We start from the raw sequence: 24,080 nt of genomic DNA, 5'->3' as shown, positions 1-24,080 counted from the left end.
TTCGAGCTCAAGATCATCATGGCGGACCATTCACAACTTCAGCAGGAAAAGGAGTCGACAGGGGCCTGTCTCGAGCCGGTCGAGACTGGCACCTCGTACCAGCCCCCCAAGATAGGGACATGGCGGCGTCGCCTGATCATGCTTTCCCTATGCTTGACCTTATTTCTCAGTGCGCTTGATATCACCATCACTTCGACCGCTCTGCCGACTATCGCCAATCAACTCGGTGTCACCGCTCGAGAATATGCCTGGATCGGTAGCGGCTACACCCTGTCCACGACGGCGTCGACGCCAGTCTGGGCAAAGCTCTCAGACATTTTCGGTCGGAAGCCCACCATAATGGTCTCGACGGCAATATTCATGGGAGGCAGTCTTGTCTGTGCCCTGGCCCATTCAAGTACGACACTCATCGCCGGGAGGGTGGTCCAGGGGCTTGGTGGTGGGGGCTCCACTGTGCTCATCACCATCATCATTGGCGACCTCTTTGCCCTCGCAGAGCGCGCGAAATACTACGGCCTCACAGGTATTGTTTTCGGAATTGCCAGTGCTGTTGGACCTGTGCTAGGTGGCATCTTTGCACAAGCCGTTAGTTGGAGATGGTGCTGTGAGTTACCTGTTGACCTAATACCCCGACTCGAAAGCTGATGTCAGACCAGTTTACATCAACCTGCCGTTCGATGCCGTCGCATTGGTCGTCCTCTTTTTCACGCTCAAAATCGACATCGAGAAAGAGCCCGTTGTGGATGGACTGCGCAGCCTTGACTGGATGGGATTCGTCCTCATCATCGGGGGCACCATCTGCTTCCTTTACGGACTCGGGGCCGGATCTGGTGGCCTTGCGCCCTGGAACTCAGCTCTAGTCATTTGCTTGATAGTCTTTGGAGTCGCAATCTTGGCTCTATTTATGGCTTGGGAGGCCAAGTTTGCCAAAACGCCCATCATCCCCCTCCGCATTTTTCAGAGCACGACGAATATCGCCTCGTTCACGGTTGCGTGTTTACACTCGTTCATCTTTATCTCTTACGACTTCTTCCTCCCACTTTACTTCCAGGTCATTCTTGGATTTAAACCCATTATATCTGGAGTCACGCTTTTTGCCCTTATCCTTCCGATGTCCTTTGTAACGCTGCTTGGAGGGTATATCGTCCGCAGGACAGGCAACTTCAAGATTCTCATCACCATTGGAGCTGGCCTGATGACGTTAGGCACCGGGTTATTCATTGATCTTTCTCAGACTGTCCAGTGGGCCAAGATCATAGTCTTCCAGTTTATCGCTGGTATGGGATCTGGAGTGCTGTTCCAGAACCCCATGATTGCCCTGCAGAGTCATGTCCACCACAAAGATTTGACGGCGACAATGTCAGCATACACGTTTCTACGAAGCCTCTTCACGTCGATTTCTATCGTTGTGGGAACAGTGCTGATCCAGAGGACTGTCGGTGGTGGGAACTTGACGTCTGTCTCACACGACGAGGGATCTGCTACCACTGATAAACAAGACTACATGGACGGCTTGCGTATCATGTGGGCATTCTACACATCCCTAGCGGGGGTTGTGTTTCTCGTATCTTTTCTCATCAAGCCCAAGAAAAATAAAAAGATGGATCATGTTGAGTCAGGCTCAAATTAGTATAGGTGGAAGATGGTGGAGGGCATAGGGCGACGGAGGAAACCCGAGAAAGAGGCGCTATGGAACACATCGAGTAGAGCATTGTTGAATAAGAAGCTATGAATCATTTGGAAGCCTATGTTAGCTTGTCAAGACATAGCTCAGACTCTAGTCTCGGCCCTGGCATCCATTTGAAAGAATAAGCCATGGCATAGGGCCCTTTTTTTTTCTCGAAAGACATAGATCCACGTCCAGGTCCATGGGTCTAATGTCCCACCCTTTCACACCATGAGCGCCCAAAAAGATGTTGATGTCCTCCACAGCAAATCAACACTTTTGATTTTTTCACACATTCCCTATTGTTTCTCTGTACAGAATAAATACGCCCCATTGCAACGAAACACCGTGACAGGGCCTTCCCACTCCACCTATCCTCTTCTAGCAGCAGACATACCCGGGGAAGCTTGCCCTACCAGAATGCTTCAGCATGGGTGTTGCAAGTGCTGAGTGAAATGATCAAGCTGCAACACATGAATCCTGCAAAATGGACATTGCAAGCGACCCATATGGTCCATGAAATCTCTGGGACTTGCAGGGGCAGGTGATCCGCTTGCTAGTTGAAGTTGTTCCGCAATGGGTTGGGTGAAGCACGAAAGCCAATTCCAGCTGCGGAAAGAAGTCGCTTGAGGTGTGAGCTGGGGCGACGTCATGACCCATGTCGGGTGCGCTGGTGTTTCATCAGGGCGCAGATGGTTGGGGATAGAGGATCCTGGAGTGTATGGGCTTGGTGTCATCATGGGGGACTGGAGCGCTGTTCCGAGCTGACTATTACCCAAGCTACCCATTTTAGGGCCTTCGAGTAGATTCTGAATTGATGGCAATCGGCAGGCGGACTTCTCTTGGTGGTTCGTTTGGACCCTTAGCTCAGGCAACCGCCCTGGACTTGGGCCCACGGTCTGTGGCCGAGGGATGGGGTGGACTGAATGCGTCTGTCTCGGCCTGTCCTGAATCACAGGAGTCATGGGATAGAGTCTTTCATCCCTGTGGACATTTGGTGAGCTCTGTGTGATATGAAGGGTTTCCTGTGGTCTCTCGGGGTGAGAGTGTTGCAAGGCCAGCTCTGCATCTGCCCGTCTCGGCATATGTTGAAGCTCGATGCTCTTGTCTCCCTGGTCTACCATTCTGCATGCGAGCTGCGCGACTAAAGTCGCCTCCGGGGTCATTGAAGGCGTCGGCTGAAGGCCAAGGATGCTTTCCTGGTCAGCAACTAGCGACTGAGCCACCACAGGTGTTGGTGGATCCGTAATTATGGTGTTGGTGCTGGGCGCTGTGTCCATGGAAGGGTTCCTATTTTCAGGTTCCGCTTGAGAGAGATCTTCCGCAGCTACTAGTTCCTCGTCCGTAATAGCTTCGTCAATAGCAGAATTCGCCGGCCGTTCCTCACCCGATGGGGTATCCTTATCCGGGGCAGATTCTTCGTCCTCCTCTGAGTCTTCCCCAGTCAGGTCAATGACTATGGGTGCGGTAACACTGGATTCCACGTTCCGGGCTGGCTGTGAGGTTTCTGTTGCCTCCTCGTCCATGGGGACAGTCTGAGCCGACGGCTGAAGGGCCCCGTTCTGCTGGATCGTTTGGCAAGGATCTTGTCATGTCAGCAATGCTCACCAAGCATTGTCCGGGGATTGCTTACTTTCTTCTTCCCTGGAATTCGCTCTTTCTGGCCCCTCTTCAACGCCTCTATCTTCCGACTCCTCTTCGACACTTCTCTCTTCTGACTCGTCTTCGACAACTCCCTCTTGCCCAGCCTCTTTAGCCGCCAGAAAGTCCAGAACCTGCCTTTGAACGACAGGCTCCAGCGCGCATATCTCAGGAGGGTTCAAATCCTTGGCTGGGACCCAAGCAACCTCGCTCATGTTAGGAAATGGTGCGCCATTGAAGAACATGACGGGAAACTCTCGCTTAGAGATATATTTACCTCCGGCCTCGTACCCTTCGCTCCACTGGAACGTCTTGGCCAAGGAGTCGTACGTATAACATGAAGGGAGGCTCTTGAGCAGCCCTAGGCTTTCGATCGAGTCTTTGACACCAAATCTTTCGAGGTTCTCAAGTGGGAGGACGATTGCCGCGGTCCATTTTTTCAGCATTCTCCAGTAGACTTGATAGACTTCCCCGGCTGTCGGATCAGTGATTGCCATGATGCTCCGACGTCGAGCTGAGCTGCTGGTCTGAGGTGTGAATTCACCACCACCTTCTTCTTCATAGTCGCCGTCATCATCACGCAATGGTCTCTCGGGCGCGGGGGCGATAGTATCATACCCCACCTCAATGCTATCCGCAGAAGGAGGTTGGCTGCGAATTCCAAACGCCTCTCTGGCGACAGCATTGTTCTGCTCGGCGAGGTCCTCATCACAATTCACGACCCGATATCCCATCATCTTGATGACTGATACATAGTTCCGTGGCATATTGGGATGCTTGCTCTGGCAGATGTGGCGTGATGCTGCTTTGAGAGGGTTCTCCTTGAAGTTGATATTGTGCCTCCGGCATCGTATGATGTACCACTGGCCGTAATCTGGAGGATACTGTACGATGATGCGTTTGATGGGCGCCTTGCCGTTACGGAAGACTTCGGCAAATGTTATGGTATTCTTCTCGAGCCCGCGTCGTTGTCTTTTCGGAGCAGGTGGGCGACTGGGACTCGCCTTTCTCTTGTTGGTTGGCTTTAATCGTGAGTTTTGGGTCAAAAAGTCGTTTGGAGTATATCACTAACCTGGTCGGCAGCAAGGATGGTGGAGTCGACGGATGGGCCTTGTGCTTGGTTGGTCTCAGGCACCGGGGTCGCTGGCATTGTCGGTGTACGCGAGATTGCAACTTGATCAACCCCGCTGGGGGTGTCGATTTGAGCAGTATCACGGCTACTCTTAGCGATGTGAGATTCGATTTCCCTCAGAATGGGTTTGAGTAAGGTAGTGACCAGGTCCTCCACGACATCATTAGTTTCGTCGTGCCAGTCCCTTGTCGCTTCTTTCAGACCAGACTCTCTCTCACGAATGAGCCGTCTCCTCTCCGCTCGGAAAGCTTGGCATTCTTCTTCTGTCTCTGCCGCGGCGAGCTTGGCCTCAACAGCGTGCAATGCACGTGCGTTTCTTTGGGCCGGTCGTGGTAATTTGTTAAGGACTGTCAAACACTTCTCTGTCTCTATGTTGATACGCTCGATTAGGGATGGTGACCGGGGTGACTGGCCAGTCATTTTGCCTGATTTGGTTGGGTGAACAAACTTTTGATAGTTAAAGAAGGAGGTGAGATGGATGGGGGTTCTGGGCGCAGGATCTTTATGAGTCGATGGTTGAGAGACCACAGCATATGAGAAATGCTCATCTGTCACAAATCATGCACGCTAGAGTGATTGTAGCGGCCTCGGTGCTCTGCAGGCTGCACAGACAAACAAAAGCCGACTCCACCAAAGGTTACACAACATCTACCGGCCCTCCAAATGCTTGACTGGGCAATGGTTAAAGGGGCTTCCTGGACATCTCGTATAACATTGTGACCCCGTGAGAATCTGTTTGAATGTCTCTGTTTGCGTCGTCGAGTTCATCTACGTCCAAGTTAACTCTATCCCCTCATTCTCCATGGGTGATGGGGGTGGGTTGAAAGGAAACAGGGTTATGCATCCCAGTATGCGGGATGTTGTGGCGTTGATGGTTGCATCCACCGCTTTTCAGCTCCTCGTGTAAGCACCCTACTGATTGGCCGTGAAATTTATTTGCTACCCGCCATTTTCTCCCAACATGTTTGCCATAGGCTTTCGATACGCGTGTGACCGCGTCTGCGATGAATTGGCCAGAGTCGATGGGTCTCCTATCCCTGCCTGAGTAGGTATTATTGGCTTACTCATGCTTCAATTCCCAGGGCCGATGTCGCGTTACTATGCGGATAGGTATGTAGCCGGTGCCTTATACCGACCCTCGCCCCTGTCACAGTCTGCTCTTCGTTTGCCGCCCCCAAAAATGCCTAGGAAATATCAACTCATCACCAACACTGCGGCGTCTCGGTGGACCGTCCATGAACAAGACTTTGGACGGATGCAAATGGCTGGATGAAATCTTTTGAGGGCGTCTAAAAGCAAACGAGAGCTTAGTCGAAAAAAAGAGCCAGCCAGTGTCTTAGTTCTTGCTTTTCTTGGCGTTTGACTTTGAACGCCATGTTTTGGAAAATGTCGTTCATTTGCATGGGGTCTGGAAGAAAACCTCCTAAAAGCGCTCAGGCTGGAAGCCATCTCATCTCGCCTAGACATCGAAAGGCTATGAGCTATATATAGGACTTGGAAGGAGAATATCGTATAGCGTGGCCAGCAGTGCTTATGTTTGGTCCTCAGATGGATGGCTGTGCATCAGTAAGGAGACACCACATGGCTGTGTGAGAGGCGTCGGCCTCGGAGATCCCAAGCTCAGCCAAAATTAGCCCAAAATAAGACATCTATATCATGGCTCTCCGTATTGAAAAGCGATCAGAGCTGCGAGATCTAGCACGGGCGGCCCTATTCCTTGACTTTCATTGAAGTGTCATGTTAACCTGACCACTACCAGTAAGCCCAGCTTTGCAAATAACCTAATCGTAGCAGAACCTGGCGGTCTCCATCCTAAACTCTGGACTGCTTCTTTCTCCCCTTACACAACTTCTACGGCAGTGTGCGCGACTATGCAGCGCTGCTGGGGGCGAAAACGGTGCAAGGCAGGCGATTAGGATCTACAGCAAGTCTCGATACACTACCAGGGTCTGGGCCGGCGTCGTATTACCACCTACTACAAAGTGAGACAGAGATGACTCTGGAGGCCTGAAGATTCACCAGCGGCAGGGATCAACTTGAAAAGATGCAGGCTGTAAGAAAATCGGCGGAAACCTGGCGTTGCGCCTGCAGCCAGCCAATCCCAGAGTCAGAAAGTTGCAGGCCTCCCCAACTCCCTGTAGGGCCTCGCCATTGCACAGCCCCCGGGCGGCCGTTTGCCTCTCTGTTCAGCTTTGCGAACGCTGCGGCAATAAATCGTTGCTTTTGTCGGTAGGATCACTTCATTAGTGATTCTTTACAAGTTCCACCCGCCCTGAGTCCAAGCTCATCCCCAATCGAATACCTACAAACCAAGCAAAGACGACTCCCCAGTATGGCAGAGGCACTTGGGATCGTCGGAAGTGTCATTGGCATCATCCAAATCACGGCGACAGTCGCGCTCAGACTCAACTCCCTCGTCCAAGGCATCCGTGATGCCCCAGATGACATTCGCCATCTTCAAGATGACGTTGCAAATCTAGCCGCTATTCTAGACACGACGCATGAGCTTTCTGAACAGTACCAGCATGTCGAAGCCCCATCATTAACGAGAGCGTTGAAGGGGCAACTAGGGACCTGCGAAAAGTCAATGCAGGATATTCGGACCTTCCTGAATCCTCTCGTTCAGAAAGCATCAGGAGGAAAGAAGTTTATTAGAATGGTTGAGTGGAATCTGAAGAAAAGCGAGCTTCGTGACTTGAGAGGAAGGCTCGGTGAAGGGAAAGCTGGGTTGAACCTGACGATAACTAGTCTGCATGGGTGAATGAAGAAGACGCTGAGGGGCGATGAGATTTTCAGCTGACACTCATTCAGGTACCTCGAGGGGAAGAAACTCGACGAAATCAAGTCCGACATAGGTCAGCTCTACGAGAAAATCATGTCTGACTTCAAAGATATCGTTCGGGGAGAGGAGTTCCGAAAACAGATCGAGAAGGATGTCGACAATGATTCGGTCAGAGATGGCCAGAGTGACGCCGGCTTCGTGATGAGGAACTTTATGGATCAGACACCTGGTATCGACTACCCTGATCAAGGAGCTGGGGCATTTAGGCAAGTGCAGAAATAACCATCAAACAGACAGGCATAACGCTAACCAACCGAAGCACTTCCGATACCCTAGCAGGTGGCGATGATCTCTTCAACATGGACAACCCCGAAGCCATGCTCGACGCCGTCCGCAGTCAGAACAAACAATATGTCCGTGCCCTCATTTCCAGAGGCGTGGGTCCCACGGGGAGGTCGAAACAAGGATTCACCGTCCTTCACTACTGCGCCTTTGACAACGATGTGGCCATGGGACAACTCCTGGTCAAGAATGGAGCCCATCTCAACACCAAAGATTTCCACCTACGAAGTCCACTCCGATTGGCTCTGTCACTACCCTCCTATGAGTTTGCTGAGTTGCTTGTCGACAGCAGATGTGATATTGGCGACTCCGTGGAGGAGTTGAGGAGACTACTGGCCAGAGAGGGGGAAATCCCTGGGCGAACTGGTCTCTTTCAAGCCCTTTCCAGGACACTTAACCCGTCAGATCAATGTTCGTTTCTGCATCGGGCAATTCGATCTGGGGATACAAAGAGCCTCAAGGTTCTTTTCGACTCGGGGTTCGACCCGAAGTTCAAGGATGAGACCGGTAAGTGAACATAAAGTGGTCTTACGGCCTAGAAGATCTAACCCGATACAGGATTGTCGCTCTTCTTTTACGCACTGTTACATCAGAACGTCCCCTCTTTACGGTTTCTTTCAGAGAACGGCGCCGATCTAAACGAATGGCTTCCTGCAAGCACGATGCCGAAACTGAGCCCCAGCTTACCAAGGCAACAAGAGATACAAAAAACCCTTACTCGGGGGGCTACTCCACTCCATCTAACGGCGAGAGTCATGAACGATGCCGAGATGATCAAGTTGTTATTGGAACTAGGAGCCGATCCGAATCACGTCCTTAGCACATCTAATCGTAGGTACACTAACACGAGCTTTCCGACTGGCGCTGATCTCTTTATAGGTGAAATTGTATTAATCGGTGTCTGTGCCAATCACTTCCTCGGGGTAGCCAGAGAGCTTCTCAAAGCAGGCGCCAACCCAAACCATGCTAGCAATGACGGCCGAAATGCAATGTACTGGGCATTATACTGCGGAAACGTGGAACTATTCGAGTTGCTCGTCCAGCACGGTGGCGATGTAAACTATCGCTGGCAGCATGACGAGTGCACTCTTGTCATGATGGCCGCTGAGAGGGGAAATATGGATATTCTTCGAGTTCTCGTGGACGCCGGAGCTGATGTAGGGGGTCAAAACAAGAAGGGAGAGACTGCGATGGATCTTGCGCAACAAATGAAGAAGAAGCAAGCGGTGGAGTTTTTGCAAAATGCTGCTCAGCAAAAGACATTGAGGGATATAAAAGACGTCATGAAGTTTGAGCAACGGGGGTCTTACACGAAGCAAGCAATCGTTTCGTGACAGACAAGATGGATACCGAAGAAAAGCGAGCACAGTCATTCTTCTCCATGATTTTTAGCTTTTGCATTGCTATGCTCAATTTCAATACGAGATAAACACGATACCCAGGGTCCCATCCAATGTGCAACTCGTACTCAGTTGTCACCATCCTTTAAATATAGCTGTTGGACCTAGATCCCCTGACCATCTAATCCATCGTTCTCAAGTATCTCATCTTCAAACGCCTCATTTTCCAGTTCCAGGCTCTCATACAGTACCGAGGTTGTGTCCTCCTCGCCACTTCCGCTTTCAGTTCGTCGGCCCACTGCTCCCTCTCGCCGCGGTGATGTTGTTCCTAGCCCCGAACTCTGCCCATAGTTTTTCCCGTCCCTTGGAGCATTTTGCCTGTTCAGGAACACATCAAACATGTTAGAGAATGCGTTCTGCAGGCGCCCCTCCAGCTCTTGGTCATCCCCTCCTTGAATGTTACTTCCTTTCAACTCCTGGACAATCATCTTTAAGCCTTGTCGGCTCACAAACTGGCGGAAGCTCTCGACGCCTTCCGCCAGTTGATCGCCCAGATACACAAACTCGGGCTTTGGCACCCCAGGGAAAAGAATATCATAGATCTCAAACCACTGTTCTGCCACCGGTTTTTTCCTATTTCCGACTCGTGAGATGACCCTCTTCTCTTGTAAGGACGTCATTCCATCCGGAGCGATATACGCGCGCTTCCTACACTGTTGAGCGCGGATGTGGTCATGGAGAGCATCCTCGCTGGGGAGTTCCTCTAAGCAGATATTGCAATGGGTCGGTTGCCGGTGATTCCGCTTCAGATGCTGCTTGACATCCGCAATACGCTTGAGTTTGTAGCGGAAACAATCCCCATAATGGGTCGGGTTGCGTCTAAAATAGGGGCATGCGAAATGTAGAGGCCAAAGATCTCCATCTAATTTCGGATGCTTGTTAATACGCCAATTTCGAGGGTCATTGTCATCTCCTTCTTCCGAATCGCGCCTGGGTCGTTTGGATAGGCTGGATTTCTGGTTCGTACCCGTTGACTTTGACGTAGGGTCGCTGGAAACCTTCTCTGCCGCGTCCGGAGGCTTAGTAGCAGTAGCAGACTTTTCGTTCCCACCATGCAGTTCTGTGCCTGTATATGGATCTTCCCAGAGATCGTCCCAGTCATCGTCGAAGGAGTGGACATCGTGATCGACTTCAAAATAGTCGATTTGACGTTTGGTCAACGAAGGATTTGGCCTCTCTTCAAGCTCGACTTGCTGGTTGTAATGAAGGCCAGGTCCGTTCGCAATCATGGCGACCATACAGACAATCACGGCAGCGATGTCCCTCAAGCGCTCGTCGGGGAACCCCATCATAGAACCACGCCAAACCGGAGATGATGAGCTCCCGGGGGATTCGACTCGCCAGGTCTCCGCCATCACGCCCCTGAGCAAGTCTCTTATCCTGCTCGGTGCGTCTATAAGGGTTCTAAGGGCCGCCAGATGCGGTGAAGAATGTCCCTAAAGCGGCAAGGTTCCTGTTGGGCGTGCTCTTGGCTTCTCGTTTCGTTTCGTTTCGTGAATCTCGTTCAGTCACGTCTGTCCTGGGCTGCCTAACCGGGCTGCCAAGAAGTGGCTGACGAGGAGGGATTGTGCTAGACGGCTACTGTGTGATTATGGTGCCAGTCAGTACCTTAACTGAGGCTCGGCGACTTGGTAGGAGCTCATGTGGTTGACGGCACTGTCGTAGAGGTAGGATGGAAATGACGGACAACAAGCCAAGAAAAACACGTACAAGTCCTCAGCACTGCAGCCATTTTACTGACTAATGAGCTACCAATCAAGTTGTATATGGCTAAAGGAGTACACAGCCCCCGCCCTTGACGCCTTCGAGAGCCGTTAAAAATGCAGCGAAGGCAGAACAATTGTGGCCACATTCTTGTGTTTACATTCACCAGAGCGTTTTAACACAGTTGTGTCCAGTGTCAACGTCGTGGCCGCTCTTCTGATAAACAGAGGAACACGCACAGCACCAGAGTCCAGAGACCAGTTCTGCTCACATCCGATCTACAGTTGCCATCTCCATAAGCACTCTTTTACTTTCACCAGAATTATTTTGGACCCGTCTGTTCCTTTGATGTGGACCATTAGGCGATGGGGATAACTTGCCTTTGAATTGAAATAACAGCACCCGGAGCGTCGTTCTTCCTCGGTTGCAGACAAACCCAGGTCAGTACCCGAGATACCCTCAAGGAATGCGTTTCAGATCAGATTCAACCAGGTCTATCATGTATGTGCCGTCACGGTAAACACGATACTGCAGCAAAGTCCCAGTTCTTTTAAGCATCGCGCAAGGAAATCTCTAGCAATCAGGCACGCTGACAGGAATATTAATGTGCACACTGGTCGCCAACCCACTCAGACTTGTCTCCTTGAACTCGTTTCTCATTCCCTTGGCCGTGAGTCGCATAGCCCGGATGGCATCATCGAGTCTCACTCGTTGTGTCCCGGTCTCGCTGCTTAGAGCCAAGTTGGCACTCGAGATGGCCTTTGTAGCTCCAAGGGCGTTTCGTTCAATGCAGGGAGCCTGGACAAGTCCGCCGATGGGGTCGCAAGTCAGTCCGAGGTTATGTTCGATACCAATCTCGGCAGCTTGCTCAATCGTCTCAGGGCTCGCCCCCATGCATGCGGCAAATGCACCGGCAGCCATGGAACAAGCTACGCCGACCTCAGCCATGCATCCACCTTCAGCAGCAGAGATAGTAGCTCCACGCTTGTACAGCATGCCAATAGCCGCCGCTGTAAGCAAGAACGTTGGAATGTCTCGCTCCAAATCATCGCTGATGAACTCAATCGTGTACTTGAGAACAGCGGGAATAATACCTGCAGCACCATTGGTGGGGGCGGTGACGATTCGGCCGCCACCTGCATTGGTCTCGTTCACCGCAATGGCATACACAGCCAAGTAGTCCATGGTCGGGAATGTAGTCCGGCGTGATGGGGACGGGGCAATTGGATGGTCTAATGAGCCGTGAATGCGAGGAGGATGGCGTTTGCGAATGCCTATGCTCTTCACTTGCTCCGGTGTATTAGAAGAAGCAGATGTCTTGGATACAGCTGTCGGGGACGGCAATGCTCCATCATCACTTTCCTCTGGCTCGGGTGATGCCCACTTGCTTTGGAGACGAGCCGCTGTCGTGTCGCTGGCAGAGGAGGGATACAAGCCCCTTGTCAATCTCTGGTACAGTGCTGGTGCTCGTCGATGGAGCTTGAGTGAGCCGGGCAATTTCGAGCCGGCGGGCGCTTGAACACTCTCCAGGATACTGGCATCCATAACGCCCCAAATCTTGAACAACTTCCGGTAAATGTCCTCATCTGTGTAGCCGAGACTCTTCTCATTCTCATACACCAATTGCGCAATCGTCAGGTTATGCTTTCGGCATAGTGACAGCAAGCTAGCGGCATCCCGGAACGGATACCGCGGGTGCGGAGAAGAGCTGGTGCTCTTGGTCTCGGACTTGACGTCTGTCGAAATGTCTGTCTTGGCTTCGGAGGTGTTTGCCGAGTCATCGCCGAGAAGCGCGGCCGGCTCAACAGCGGCAGCTCCAATGGGCTTGATCTCGGTACCGGTCTTGCGATCTCCGGCGGCATCAGAGCGCCGAATCTCCTTGTAGTACATGTTCTCGGCCAAGTCAGCTGGATGTCTTCCGGCCGGTTCCGCCTGCGGATCGGACGCTTCGAGCTGAGCTGGAGCATTTGGTGAGAGTGTTTGTTCCGGTGCGATGGAGAGTGCACCGTTGACGACAAAGCCACCACCAACACTGAACATGTCGTTGGTCGCCAAGACGTAGCCTTCTTTGTCAAAGACGGTGAAGCGCATGCCATTGCTGTGCATGGGCAGCTTACGGCCCCATTCCCAGACGAATTCGCGTTCATAGTCGAAATCTATCTCCTTTCCCTTGTTGCCATCTTTCGCGAGCCAGCGACCCAGATGGATCTTCTTGGTGTCTTTGATCTCGGTGAATCGCGTGGGCACATAACCCGTGTCGACAGTCTCAACATCAGCACCTTCCAGACCAAGGAGGAGAGCAGAGGGCGTCATGTGGCCCTCGCCGGTCAACGCAAGACTTCCATAGATGGAAACGCGAATCTTGTTGACCTTGTGCAGCAGGTTGGCTTCAACCAAGTCGTTGACGAAAATGTTTCCAGCGCGCATGGGTCCGACAGTGTGAGAGGAAGAGGGGCCAATGCCGATGGAGAAGAGATCGAATGTCGAAATGACGGCATGTTCGTGGTCAGCTTCGCTGTATGAGCCCGTCTGCTCATCATCCTGACCATCATTTCTGAATGGTGTTGTGGTGCTCAACGGCCTCGCCCTGAGCACCCGCGAGACAGAGGGAGCGGGCCCTGTCGACGCAATTGGCCATCTTCTGGTTGTTGCAAGGGATACAGACGACAAGACGCGTCGCCCGGACGCCTGCAGCAGCGAAAGCCGCCGCATCCCCGCGCGATTCATTGCAGGAGGTTGAATTGAACTGTTTTTAAAGTTGAAGACAGTTTTCGATAACTTATCTTGGAATTATACCACAAAGATAAGCAAGCTATCAGCGGTGTCAGGGGGTGTCACGGCACATTTCTAACAGCTTGACGATTATTGGCTGCATCGGCTGCTGGTGCTTAGTGGCGTCGGAATATTGTTCGGCCAGCCAATGAGAGATGCCTAACTTGCATGGTTGTTCGGTCCCGGCTCCGAATGGAGTCGGGCAGCGGTGCCCGAACCGGTCACGTGGCCGAGAATTCCCCATAATTTCGCCCAAACACCCCGGATGCCGAGACAAACCGCCCCATACCGCTAGAACGCCATGCAGCGAGCGCCCGCTAGAAAACATCCCAACAAACACGAAGCATGGCATTGAGAGCAGCAACGGCACAGTATTTGACACCCCTAGCAAAATGAGAATAATTGTAATTCTCTTCGCGTAAGTCCCGCTCACATCTTTCGCGCGCAGGAGCGAAACTCTTGGTCAAACTCACCGTTCTCGGGGGGCTTGAGTTGCAAGGAAGTCAAGCTTACTCAGTATTCTCGTAGTAATGCAGGGAGGGGAAACTCGATCACACCTTGATGAGCGTTTCACACGTCGCTCAAGCACGTCACAGCAGAGCCAAGCCCTTTTATCTCACCCGCACTACGCAATGCTAAGTTTCGAATGCAATTGCCCAGCTTCGTGCTCATTTTTTGTTTTGTTTTTCTTGCGAGCAGACTCGGGTATTCTTGCTCTCTTTCGTCCTGCCTCTGCACCCACAAAACATGACATGAACACCGTTAGCGGATCCTCACCCCACACCCCACAACACTAACCCTCTAACTTGACAAATATTTATGTCCATTGTGTTTGCAATGGGCATATTTATTCAATTTCATTAGTCATTAGATACTTTCGCTTTGGGTTGGACACGTCTCATCTTTGGAATGAGAGACGGACATGCCTTGGTGAAAGGGTGCTTGACTACCCTAGACTTGGACGGGATGATTCACTAGCTGTAACTTCGAATGTCCGTGGGTGTTCATCAATCTCGTCGGTGTTTGTCAAGATGCCGAGACACGAGTTTTCTGTGTAATACATATCTCACTTGATATGAGTCTTATGACTGTACCATTGGTCGTGAGTAGATCATGGTTAGCACGTGGGCTTGAATCACCGACAACATGAGAGATTATGCATAGAATGAACCTGGAATTGATAAACAAGGCTTGTCACATTTTCTACCCTCACACCATTAGGCCTTGGCCTCCTTTGCCTCCCCTTGTGGTATCAAGAAACCAGAAAAGAAACCATCAAGAGACTCGTAGTCATCAAGCTCGCCGATGTACGACACATACTGATCTGGCCGGATAATGACCACGCAGCCTTGCTCGGGAGAGATACCAAACGTCTCATACAGGCGTCCATAACCCTCGTGGTAGGATTGATCGTCCACAAAGATCTTGTTGTAGTCCCAGCCATCCACCTCGTCATATGGTCGTAGAACCTCGGGGAAATCGAAAATCTCGTGGTCTTGGCGCTTAGCGGCATGTACTGTCAGGACTTCAATGACAGAGTCGTATCTTGCTGATGGTGGTGTGAAACGCTTGAGGAATGATGATGGGCCCGAAAGCTTGTCGCAGAGGCTGTTCATTCGCTTCTTCTGTCCTTCTTGGTCGATGTTTCCAGGGAACACGATGACCCTCCATGTGCCGTTGCTTCGGAGAAGCTCCTGAAGATGCCAGGGTCTGGCATCGGACTGGTTGAGAACCTTGACGCTTGGAATGCGCATGCCAAGCTTGACCTCGGATGCGAGAGCCTGGAGCTTGGCGGCCTTAGAGGCCTCGTCATCCGGGTCCGGTTTGGAAACGATATTGCTTCGAGCATAGTCAACAGCTATGGGTATACCGCGTCAGTTTGTGTTTCTGAAAAGTATTAAACATGTACGTACCAATGCCACTGGCAAACATGTTGCCCTTCTCGAAGGCCTCCCTGAACTTATCCATGCTGATGCCCTCCTCATCCATAATGTCCTTCGCTGGTCGACCAGAGAAAAGTCGTGAGAACTTGTGATCAAAGTCGATCAAGGCTTGCGCAATACCCTTCCTTTCAGACTCGTACGTCTTCAGAATAGAGCGGTTGGCAAGCCCCTTGACCACGGTTGCAATCTTCCACCCAAGGTTGAAAGCTGTTCGGCGTTAGTTACGGTGGTTGTGGAGGGCAGGGTATCTTACAATCTTGCATGCTCACATTCATACCCTGACCAGCTTTGGGACTGCACAGTCACTTGTTAGTGGCCTGAACGCGAAAACACTTCAGGGGACGAACCTATGAGTATGAACAGCATCGCCAGCCAAAAACACTCTCTCGTGGGCAGAGAAGCTTGAGCCAACACGCTGTCCGATCTGGTACGCTGTCCACCAGTCCAGCTTTCGGTAAGACAGCTTGTAAGGCGCCATGATTCTTTGAGCAGACTCGAGAATCACATCCGGTGTGATCCATGAGCGGTCTGCTCGAGAATCTTGATCGCCAATCTTTTCTGTCGTGGTGAGCTGGATGTACAGGCGGACCAGCTTGTTCTCCCTTGGGATGACCATGACACTTCCAGAATTGGCAGAGTGGATGGCACATCGCATGCGAATATCAGGGAAATCGGTAATGGGTACAATGTCAAGGACGCCCCAGATGTAATCGGTAGACTCGCCCTCGAGCTTGAAACCAAGTTCCTTGCGAACCCATGAGTGAGCACCATCTGCTCCCAACATGTACTTTGCCTTGACGATCTCTACCGTGTCGGCCTTTTGGTTGAGCTCAGCTGCCTTGATCATCTCGGCAGTGTCGTCGGGAGAAAGGTTGCTGCGGAACAGGCCGTCTTGGATGACTGTTCCATTGACGGAGGTGGCCGTTTGTTTGGGCCGGGCTTCCTCCTCACTCAGATGGCGCAAGTTGACAGTGATGGGATAGGCTTCGGAGTCCTCGACAGTCTTTTCGTCAATCTCCAGACTGGTTGGGATGACGCCACGCTCAACCGAGACCTTGCCTTCACTGAATTCGTTGATGGCATCGAGAAAGAATCTCTCGATTCGACCTTGGTGGAGGACGACTTGCTGGAAGCGGCTGATGCCAGGGATGGTGTCAGGGATGCGCGAAGATCTTCGAAGGACGCCCTTCTCATCGGGGTTCCAAAGGCTGATTTCCAACATGTGGTTGGACTCAATCCAGGCCCTGTGGGCGAAGCCAAAAGAGTCGAAGATTTCCAGAGTTCGACATTGGAGACCATCAGCTTGGCCATTGAAGACCTGTATTCTGGTCAGAAAACTGATTCAAGTGGCAGCAAAGAGCGTGATTGTACCTTTGTGCCTCGCTTGTCCACGATGCGAGTCTTGACGCCGCACTTGGCGAGCCACGTCGCCATCATCAGACCGGCAGGTCCGGCACCGACGATGAGGACGTCGACATGATCAGTCTGTGCGCCAACGGCCATGATTGCGCAGAGGTAGGAGAGAGGTTTGGTTTGCGTTGAGTGGCCTGAAAAGATTTGTATAGAGCTGAGGTGTTGAGCTTAGACCAGGCCGTGGTTGTTCAACATCTTATAGATAGTCGTGGATGTGAGGCTGATTGACGTGTCACTAGCAGGGCTGTAGGATCGCCCATCGGTTACTGCTTCGGAAGACGGGCAACCCTCAGTTTGTACAATCACCGCTTCCAAGCGTGCTTAGTACCTTGGCGCAGGTGCCGAGTCATATTGACAAACTCGTGGCCACTGAGTGGATCTGCGCTCTCCAGTGCGTCGGGATTTTGCTAGACCCCGCAAACTAACCCGGGCTGAAGGCGGGGGAAACCACTGGGGGAAGGGCATGGTGTGGGGAGATCCCTGGCCTCGACACGTCGGCAGCTTGTTTCGGAGCTTTCGGATGCCTGTTGGTGGGCACCTTGCTCCTCGCCTTCGGCCCAGTGGAGGGAACTGGCTGGTCCTCAGAGCTGTCAGCGACCAACTGGCGAAGAGGCGTATCTAATCCCCACGAGGGTGAGGGCCTTCGGGTTACAGGGTTGAGGATCGGATATACCTCATGGTGTCTGTTTACCTAATTCAGTTTCGGGTGCAGGTTGATGATGCCCGAGGTCAGAGTCGGACTGGGAACTCGACGTAATAATCCCGCCGGCTACGCGGATGCAGGGCAACGAAGATTTTGCATTAGCCGTGATCTTAGATAACTTTGTGTAAGAAATGAATAATCACGAAAAGCATAGCCATGCACAGAGTGAAGGCCGGTCTAAGTTACGTCCAATGAGACAGCACATATTGCTGCAGACTGAAGTGAGATGTGTGTAGGTGCAGAGGTTGGTTGTATTTGCATTAACACCGGATACTGCACCTTTGTGGATCAAATACAAGACACGATATTGATGGAACTCTGCAATGCAACAGTAACTTGCAATGACTGTAAGTAGATCTTGTAAATCCTTCTGTGAATCGAGGCTTGAGTATGCGGCTTTCTATGATATTTCCGTGTTATCTCGGTAGGACTTCTCTGGCTCTTGGACTGGGGTTGTTCAGGCGTTTTTTAATAAACAATATTTGAAAAGTTTACCTAGTATTGCGGTGCTTGACGGCATAAGACATTGAAATGATCATATCAATACTAGGATTATAGTGAAAGCTGTATTCTAGTGACTGTGCCGAGTTCCCTTTGGAGTTGTAAGAAGGAAAACATAATTATGAAAAAGAAAATAGCCGAAGAGGGCCAACTATGGAGGTATGGCTGAGTAGAATGATTTACGGCAATGGCTAAAACACTATCTCGGTGCCGTTATCCCATCAAGGGCCGGGATTCAACTGTAAAAAAGAACACTTCATAGCATCGTATCTGATTGCTAACACAGTGGCCTATGGCTAAAACATATCACACATACTTCAAGGTAACGGGGAACATCATGTCGAGATTCTCAAAAGACGTGAATTGCATTTTCGCTAGTATCTCATGGGCACAACTACCAAAACAAATATCCTTCTCACGCAGTCCCGAGGCTCATGTTATACTCAAGCTCCCAGTTTGCTTGAGGGTCGCCTTTTCGTGGCACGAAATCCACCGTCAGTCCATCCTTGACGGCAAACACACTGTCGTTGTCGAGGTACCCCGAGTCGGAGTCGAAGATCTGTGTCACGACGGACTTGTATCCCTCGGCAATGACCTAAAGAACTTATTAGTGATACATTTTTTAGGCTTGTAAAATTGGAAACGTACCATGAAGTGGAGATGCGCAGGGCGGTAGACGTGTCGGTCGAGAAGCTGGAGGAGCTTGCCAGCAGGACCGTCATCAGGAACCTGATCATCAATCGTTAGCCTATTTTTCGAATTTCCAAAGGCAATGAAATACTCACGGGATACGGTGTAGGTCGCAGGCAGTAGAAGGAGAATCGACCCTGAGAGTCTGTGATGAACTTGCCACGCAGGTTGTGCTCCTGCTGCTTCTCGTCTTGTTGCTCGTACAGGCCTGAAATACGTGTTAGTTAAGGATTTTTTACAAACATATCAGAAAGCATACCGTTGGTGGATGCCTGCCAGACTTCAACAGAGGCATTGGGGATAGGGGCCCCGGTAGCAGCCGAAGTCACAGTGCCGTAAAGATAGGCGACGATGCCGTCCTCGGGAGTGTCGAAGGTGATGGTGGTGCCGTTCTCTCTGATGGGAGTGTCTGCTCGCCAGAAAGGGCCAAGAATGGCAGTCGCTGTGCCTGAGGCAGCGTCCTTGGCCGCTGCGCGGTGTGTGATGTCGTCCACCAAGCTGCAGCTTTCGTTAGCGAGAGCAGTTTAGTATAGAACATGGCAAGTTACCTCTCAAGACCGATCACATCGCACATGAGCTGTCCCTCGTTCCTCTTCTCGTTGCTCATTTGACCGGCCCAGTTGATCATCTTGACCGCAGTCATCCACTCATCAACAGTGAGCTGAGTCTCACGAGCAAAGTCGTGCATGTGCTGCACAAACGAGGACATGACCTCGCGGAGTCTAGGGTCCGTCTTGGGGCCAAAGGAGTCAATGACCTGTTGCGTAAAGGCTTGGCCGAGGCCCTCCTCCTGGGGAGCACCACCATTCTGGCCGTTGGCCTTGGTGGGCTTGGTCGTCTCGGTGGTGGGGTTTGCCATTGTGATGATCTTTGTGTGAAGGTTGATGGAATCAAGTGGCAATCAGACTGGGTACTTTGAACTTATTAAGACAAGATAAAGTTCAAAATCTACTACCAATCGAATCGATGAAGAGTGTGGACTGGCCGTAGCTCTTTGCGGAGAAATCTCAGACTTCTTTATAGCGCCTACTGAGCTCGGCGGTAGCAGATGACTTAGCCCCGCATAATCAGGAGTCAGCGACCACGTTTCACTCGGATATACAAAATCACAAGAGTCTTGAAGCGAACGGGCGGGTAATGGAGCTCCCGGACAAAGGCAGTCGGCTCACTCCCCCGCCCGCAAAACAATGGGTGGCATCAAGGCCCATGGGGAAGGCGGCAGGAAGTCCGGAGGGCAAGCCATGATGCGGGGGGATGGAGTCGAACCAATGCGAGGCTTGGTAATTACGTCTGAGGGTTTCGGGTCCTGGTGAATATCGGCCCACACACCATCGGATGCCGGACAGCCCCGGTCGGATGTGCACCTTGTGGAGGGGCAGACCCCTTCTCCGATAGCTCCCCGCGGTTGAGAGTGTCACTGCCGGTCGTGAGGCGGTCGTATTGCCGGTGAACTCCGACACAAGCCCGTTGCAACCGTGGAGACTGCGGTTTTAGAGGCAGGTGAGGGTGATGCCAGCTTTGGAGGGTTCAACGCAGATTGGCAGGCATTGGCAGGCGGTCACAGCCTCCATGTCAAAGACATTCCTGTGTCACCTTGATGATCGGCAATGACAGGGGCAAACTGGGTAAGAGGGTAGATATTCGTCGCTACGGAGTACGTGGACACTGTCGTATCTCTACAAGATAGGAAGTGAATTGTCCAATTGTACACTGGGGATTATAAAAAGTAGTATGCTACCATGTGTATTCGTTTCAGAGGCCTAATGTATATAAAAACAACAAATGCAGTCATCAATCCGAAAGCCTCCGGTCTGGCTCATCGCCAAAGTCCCAAGTAGGCTTATCTGTGCCGTTCGGGCGGCTCGCTCGTCTAAATCCAACCTCTACACCCTCAATGTTCACCACAGGCGGCACGGCCTGAACCTCCGCCTTGTATGCCGTCGAGTACCACTTCTCGACGTATTGAGTTCCCTCAAACAGCTCGGGGAACTTCTTCCTCATCCTGAGCAGTGCGGTACCTGAAATCTGGTCGACGCTGTGGGCATGGCGCAGTGCAAGGAAATCAGGACCGATATCCTCTCTCAGCTTCTGCTTGACCTCCTCTGGGTACTGTCCGACCTTGAACAGCAACAGATCGTAGTGGAGGAGGGATGCCTTGCCGTGCCACGATCCTCCTTGTGTGGCTCGGTGATAGAGGCCAATCAATGCAGTGATAGCACCGATACACCCTGTGCCATAGTCCGAGATAGGAAAAGGTGGCACAACAGGTTCTGAGAGACCCATGAAGCGGCCTTGCTCCCAGGCAATGCCACTGACCTTTGACAGAATTAGCTCCCGCTTTTGGTGCACTTGGGGTGATAATCACTTACACAATCGGCAATCTGCTGCCATCCTGGGCGACCTGCCCACTCTCCCTCGTAGCCAAAGCAGTTCTCATTGACATAGACGAAGCCCTTGCCACGCTCCTTGGCGATGCGTGTCAATGCTGTTGCGCCGTAGCCAAGTTTCTCGAGGGCTCCGGGTCGATATCCATCAACGACCACATCTGCTTCCGCAAGAAGACGCTCGAACTCTTCTCGTCCTTCGGGAGACTTGAGGTCCAGATCCGCGGCGTGCTTTCCCATGTTGCCGTCAACCTGGAAGAAAGGAACATCGCTCAAGTTGGGACTCGTGATCTTGAGCACGTCGGCACCATATTCGCCAAGGATACGTGTGATGATAGGGCCAGCAATGATGCGGCAGAGTTCAAGAACCTTGACACCGGCTAAGATTTTAGTTGGCTGCCCTGAGCTGGGGGTCAAAGGGCATTTAGGTGTCTCGGTCTCGAGACTGTCCACCGACCAAGGAGGCAGAGCAAAGTTTGACTTTCCCTATAGCCACCAGGCACATTAATTCTGGACAAGATCATAGCATAGTTTTCAAGTGCTTACATGTTCTGTTTGCAAAAAGTCTTCGTGCTTTAGAGCAGGGATGCCAGCCTGACGATTCTTGGCGTTGAGAGCCTCAAGCTCCTGAATAGAAAACTTGCGGACAGCAGGCTCAATGGCTGCAACGATGTCTTCGTGGGATTGCAACTCAGGCCTGAAAGGTTCAAGGCCAATCATCTGCAACGTGGTAGACGCCTCAAGAGATCCGTGAATATGATAATATTCTCCAGGAACCTTGGTCTCATACAGGTTTGCTGACATGCGCCGATAGGGGTTTGATTGCGCCTGCAGCAAGTCCGTATCTAACGAGTGTAAGTCTCAGTCATAACTCGTTTAACCCTCTCCTGTCCGTCCTATCTCTCACCTTTGAGCTTGGCCTTGACACCGGGGTCAAGTTTGCCCAGTCCACCGACCTTGGCCAAGTAAGCCTGACAGAGGAATGCTGTCGTCTTTTCAAGATTGACGGTAATTTTCCGTGGACGAGCTTCGCCCTCAACCAGGTCTGCTAGAAGGTTTGCAACGCCTCCCTCGACAGCCTTGAGCGCTGCGCTCGTCTCCGTCTCCTTGAAAGGTATGGGGAAATAAGGGGCATCGCGTGTTGACGTGAACTCGACATGTGATTTGAGATCCTTGACAGCTGGTGGCAGAGAGGTTGCATCAAATTGGGTGCATAAGTAGTCAAAAATCCGCTTGGTCTCCTCAAGCGAGGAGTACTCTTGTGGCTGAAGGCTACCCATATTGATCGACTTTCACCTTTCTTGGTACCGAAATACTTCAAGTTCGAGGCTCCTGTGAAGAGCAGGCTATTATGTGAGTATTTTATACAATCTGTGGTCGATTGCGTATAATTTCGGGGAAATCCCGAGATCGGGCTTGTCGGGAATAAGGAATCTTTCCAGGATCTGATCTGATTCACTGCAGGAATCAAGATGCTTGCTTGCGTGATATACCAGGATAAACAACTCGATAAGAATGACTAAAGTATGCGTGATACGGTCCCATTAATGTCCATCTTTTCTACGGAGCTCCGAGGCAGGCAAATGCTGTTCTTCTCGTTGTGAGCGGTAAGCGCCGGCCAGACATGGCTTTAACCCTGTAGCCGATGCATCCGACGCCTCCACTGACCGACTTCCGACACCGTAACATCCGCTGCCGCCACCGGCTCTTGTCCGACCAAGCCACTTCGAGGTTGGATGCACTGATCGTACTAGAATGAAGGCAGATGCTGCATTGAGCGACCAATCCGCATAGCTTCAGCCTCATCTACACCCTATTCATTAGACACAATGCCCTACCTTGAGATCGAGAAGAAGCGGCTCTTCTACACCCAGGTGGGAGCTGAAACCCCTCGCGCAGGATCGCCAGTGTTGGTCTTCATCCATGGACTTGGTTCATCTCACTCGTTTTATACGCCCGTGATGGGCCATCTTGCGGCTGCAGGATATTCATCTGTTGCATTTGACGTCTATGGTTCGTGCTCGTCTGCCTGATACTATGTGATTCGAATCGTTGACAATGTGATCAGGAAGTGGCCTCTCCGAGTTGGTACCAGGGACTGACGATCCGACTTTTGATTCGATAGCTCAAGATGTCGAGAGTCTAGTTTCCAAGCTGAACATTCCCATTGACAATGTCGTTGCCGTCGGCCATTCAATGGGTGGCATTGTTGTCGCAAAACTTGCGTCAAGGAACAACCTTCGTGGTGCAGTCCTCATTGGGCCAGTTTTGCCCAAGCCGGCAATGGCAGGCATCTTCAGCGCGAGAGTTGAGACAGTGAGAGAATGTAAGTAACTGAGGGTTGAAGTGAAGACCCTATCACTGACGAGAAGTCCAAGATGGGATGGAAGCAATGGCCAAGACGATCCCTTTTGCTGCGACGGGTTCCAAGGCCAACTCGACGCAAAAGGCGTTTATTCGAACGCTGCTCCTGTCTCAAAAGACAGATGGATACATTTCCCTGTGCAATGCCATTGCGAAGGCTGAGCGACCCTCATACTCTGATGCTCACTCGCCTTTGCTCATCATTGCAGGCGAGGAGGATAAAACAAGCCCAGTTGCTGATTCCGAAACGATGTTGGCCAGGTGAGTTTCATGTGGTTTCATTACGAATATTGTTACTAACATTCATCCAGCTGGGGATGCGATAATGCGGCCAAGAACATTCGAATTCTCCCCGGTGTTGGACATTGGCATTGTATCGAAGCTGCGGATGAAGTCGGTTCAGCTCTGGAGGACTTCGTCTCAAAACTGGGTTGAGCAATTGGAACTAATTCACCACTATTGGGATCATTCAACTTGACAGGTCATCCATACCGGTTGACACGATACCTGCTATAACAGCCTTCATTTCCACCACTTAGAATACCATACAATAGAGAAATGATCGCTTGACCATCCCCTCCCTGCCTCAGCTGGCGCCATCCCTTCAAGGTGGTGTCGCTTAGCGGAGTCAAAGCCAAGTCAC

The 24,080-nt window shown here is 51.5% G+C and overlaps 8 protein-coding genes across 8 annotated transcripts; 3 read left to right on the top strand and 5 right to left on the bottom strand.

The window, feature by feature from the left end:
• Window positions 1-18: 18 nt before the first annotated feature.
• Window positions 19-1,630, top strand: NCS57_01390100 (MFS domain-containing protein; the record flags this gene model as incomplete). Its single annotated transcript, XM_053063521.1, has 2 exons — window positions 19-604; window positions 657-1,630. 2 exons carry the CDS (start codon window positions 19-21, stop codon window positions 1,628-1,630), a joined length of 1,560 nt encoding a protein of 519 aa, XP_052906854.1.
• Window positions 1,631-2,091: 461 nt separating this feature from the next.
• Window positions 2,092-4,859, bottom strand: NCS57_01390000 (uncharacterized protein; the record flags this gene model as incomplete). Its single annotated transcript, XM_053063520.1, has 3 exons — window positions 2,092-3,251; window positions 3,300-4,329; window positions 4,380-4,859. 3 exons carry the CDS (start codon window positions 4,857-4,859, stop codon window positions 2,092-2,094), a joined length of 2,670 nt encoding a protein of 889 aa, XP_052906853.1.
• A 1,912-nt stretch (window positions 4,860-6,771) lies between these two features.
• On the top strand, window positions 6,772-8,897 carry NCS57_01389900 (Helo-like-N domain-containing protein; the record flags this gene model as incomplete). Its single annotated transcript, XM_053063519.1, has 5 exons — window positions 6,772-7,196; window positions 7,251-7,487; window positions 7,541-8,070; window positions 8,122-8,394; window positions 8,443-8,897. 5 exons carry the CDS (start codon window positions 6,772-6,774, stop codon window positions 8,895-8,897), a joined length of 1,920 nt encoding a protein of 639 aa, XP_052906852.1.
• Window positions 8,898-11,240: 2,343 nt separating this feature from the next.
• Window positions 11,241-13,409, bottom strand: NCS57_01389800 (uncharacterized protein; the record flags this gene model as incomplete). The annotated part of the gene is made up of 1 exon (XM_053063518.1): window positions 11,241-13,409. The coding sequence occupies exon 1, from the start codon at window positions 13,392-13,394 to the stop codon at window positions 11,241-11,243; it is 2,154 nt and encodes a 717-aa protein (XP_052906851.1). The 5' UTR covers window positions 13,395-13,409.
• Window positions 13,410-14,656: 1,247 nt separating this feature from the next.
• On the bottom strand, window positions 14,657-16,885 carry NCS57_01389700 (uncharacterized protein; the record flags this gene model as incomplete). Its single annotated transcript, XM_053063517.1, has 5 exons — window positions 14,657-15,297; window positions 15,353-15,589; window positions 15,636-15,676; window positions 15,730-16,700; window positions 16,754-16,885. The coding sequence occupies 5 exons, from the start codon at window positions 16,883-16,885 to the stop codon at window positions 14,657-14,659; spliced, it is 2,022 nt and encodes a 673-aa protein (XP_052906850.1).
• Window positions 16,886-18,414: 1,529 nt separating this feature from the next.
• On the bottom strand, window positions 18,415-19,548 carry NCS57_01389600 (uncharacterized protein; the record flags this gene model as incomplete). The annotated part of the gene is made up of 5 exons (XM_053063516.1): window positions 18,415-18,594; window positions 18,648-18,728; window positions 18,785-18,897; window positions 18,949-19,187; window positions 19,238-19,548. 5 exons carry the CDS (start codon window positions 19,546-19,548, stop codon window positions 18,415-18,417), a joined length of 924 nt encoding a protein of 307 aa, XP_052906849.1.
• A 932-nt stretch (window positions 19,549-20,480) lies between these two features.
• Window positions 20,481-22,353, bottom strand: NCS57_01389500 (uncharacterized protein; the record flags this gene model as incomplete). The annotated part of the gene is made up of 4 exons (XM_053063515.1): window positions 20,481-21,005; window positions 21,059-21,559; window positions 21,620-21,918; window positions 21,981-22,353. The coding sequence occupies 4 exons, from the start codon at window positions 22,351-22,353 to the stop codon at window positions 20,481-20,483; spliced, it is 1,698 nt and encodes a 565-aa protein (XP_052906848.1).
• A 549-nt stretch (window positions 22,354-22,902) lies between these two features.
• On the top strand, window positions 22,903-23,872 carry NCS57_01389400 (Hydrolase-4 domain-containing protein; the record flags this gene model as incomplete). Its single annotated transcript, XM_053063514.1, has 4 exons — window positions 22,903-23,086; window positions 23,142-23,399; window positions 23,452-23,698; window positions 23,749-23,872. 4 exons carry the CDS (start codon window positions 22,903-22,905, stop codon window positions 23,870-23,872), a joined length of 813 nt encoding a protein of 270 aa, XP_052906847.1.
• Between the last annotated feature and the right edge of the window lie 208 nt (window positions 23,873-24,080).

Source organism: Fusarium keratoplasticum, chromosome 12 (assembly GCF_025433545.1).
Source record: "Fusarium keratoplasticum isolate Fu6.1 chromosome 12, whole genome shotgun sequence".
NCBI classification, from domain to species: domain Eukaryota; kingdom Fungi; phylum Ascomycota; class Sordariomycetes; order Hypocreales; family Nectriaceae; genus Fusarium; species Fusarium keratoplasticum.
The sequence above is the reverse complement of the archived record's forward strand: the minus strand, read 5'-3'. Positions and strand labels throughout refer to the sequence as shown.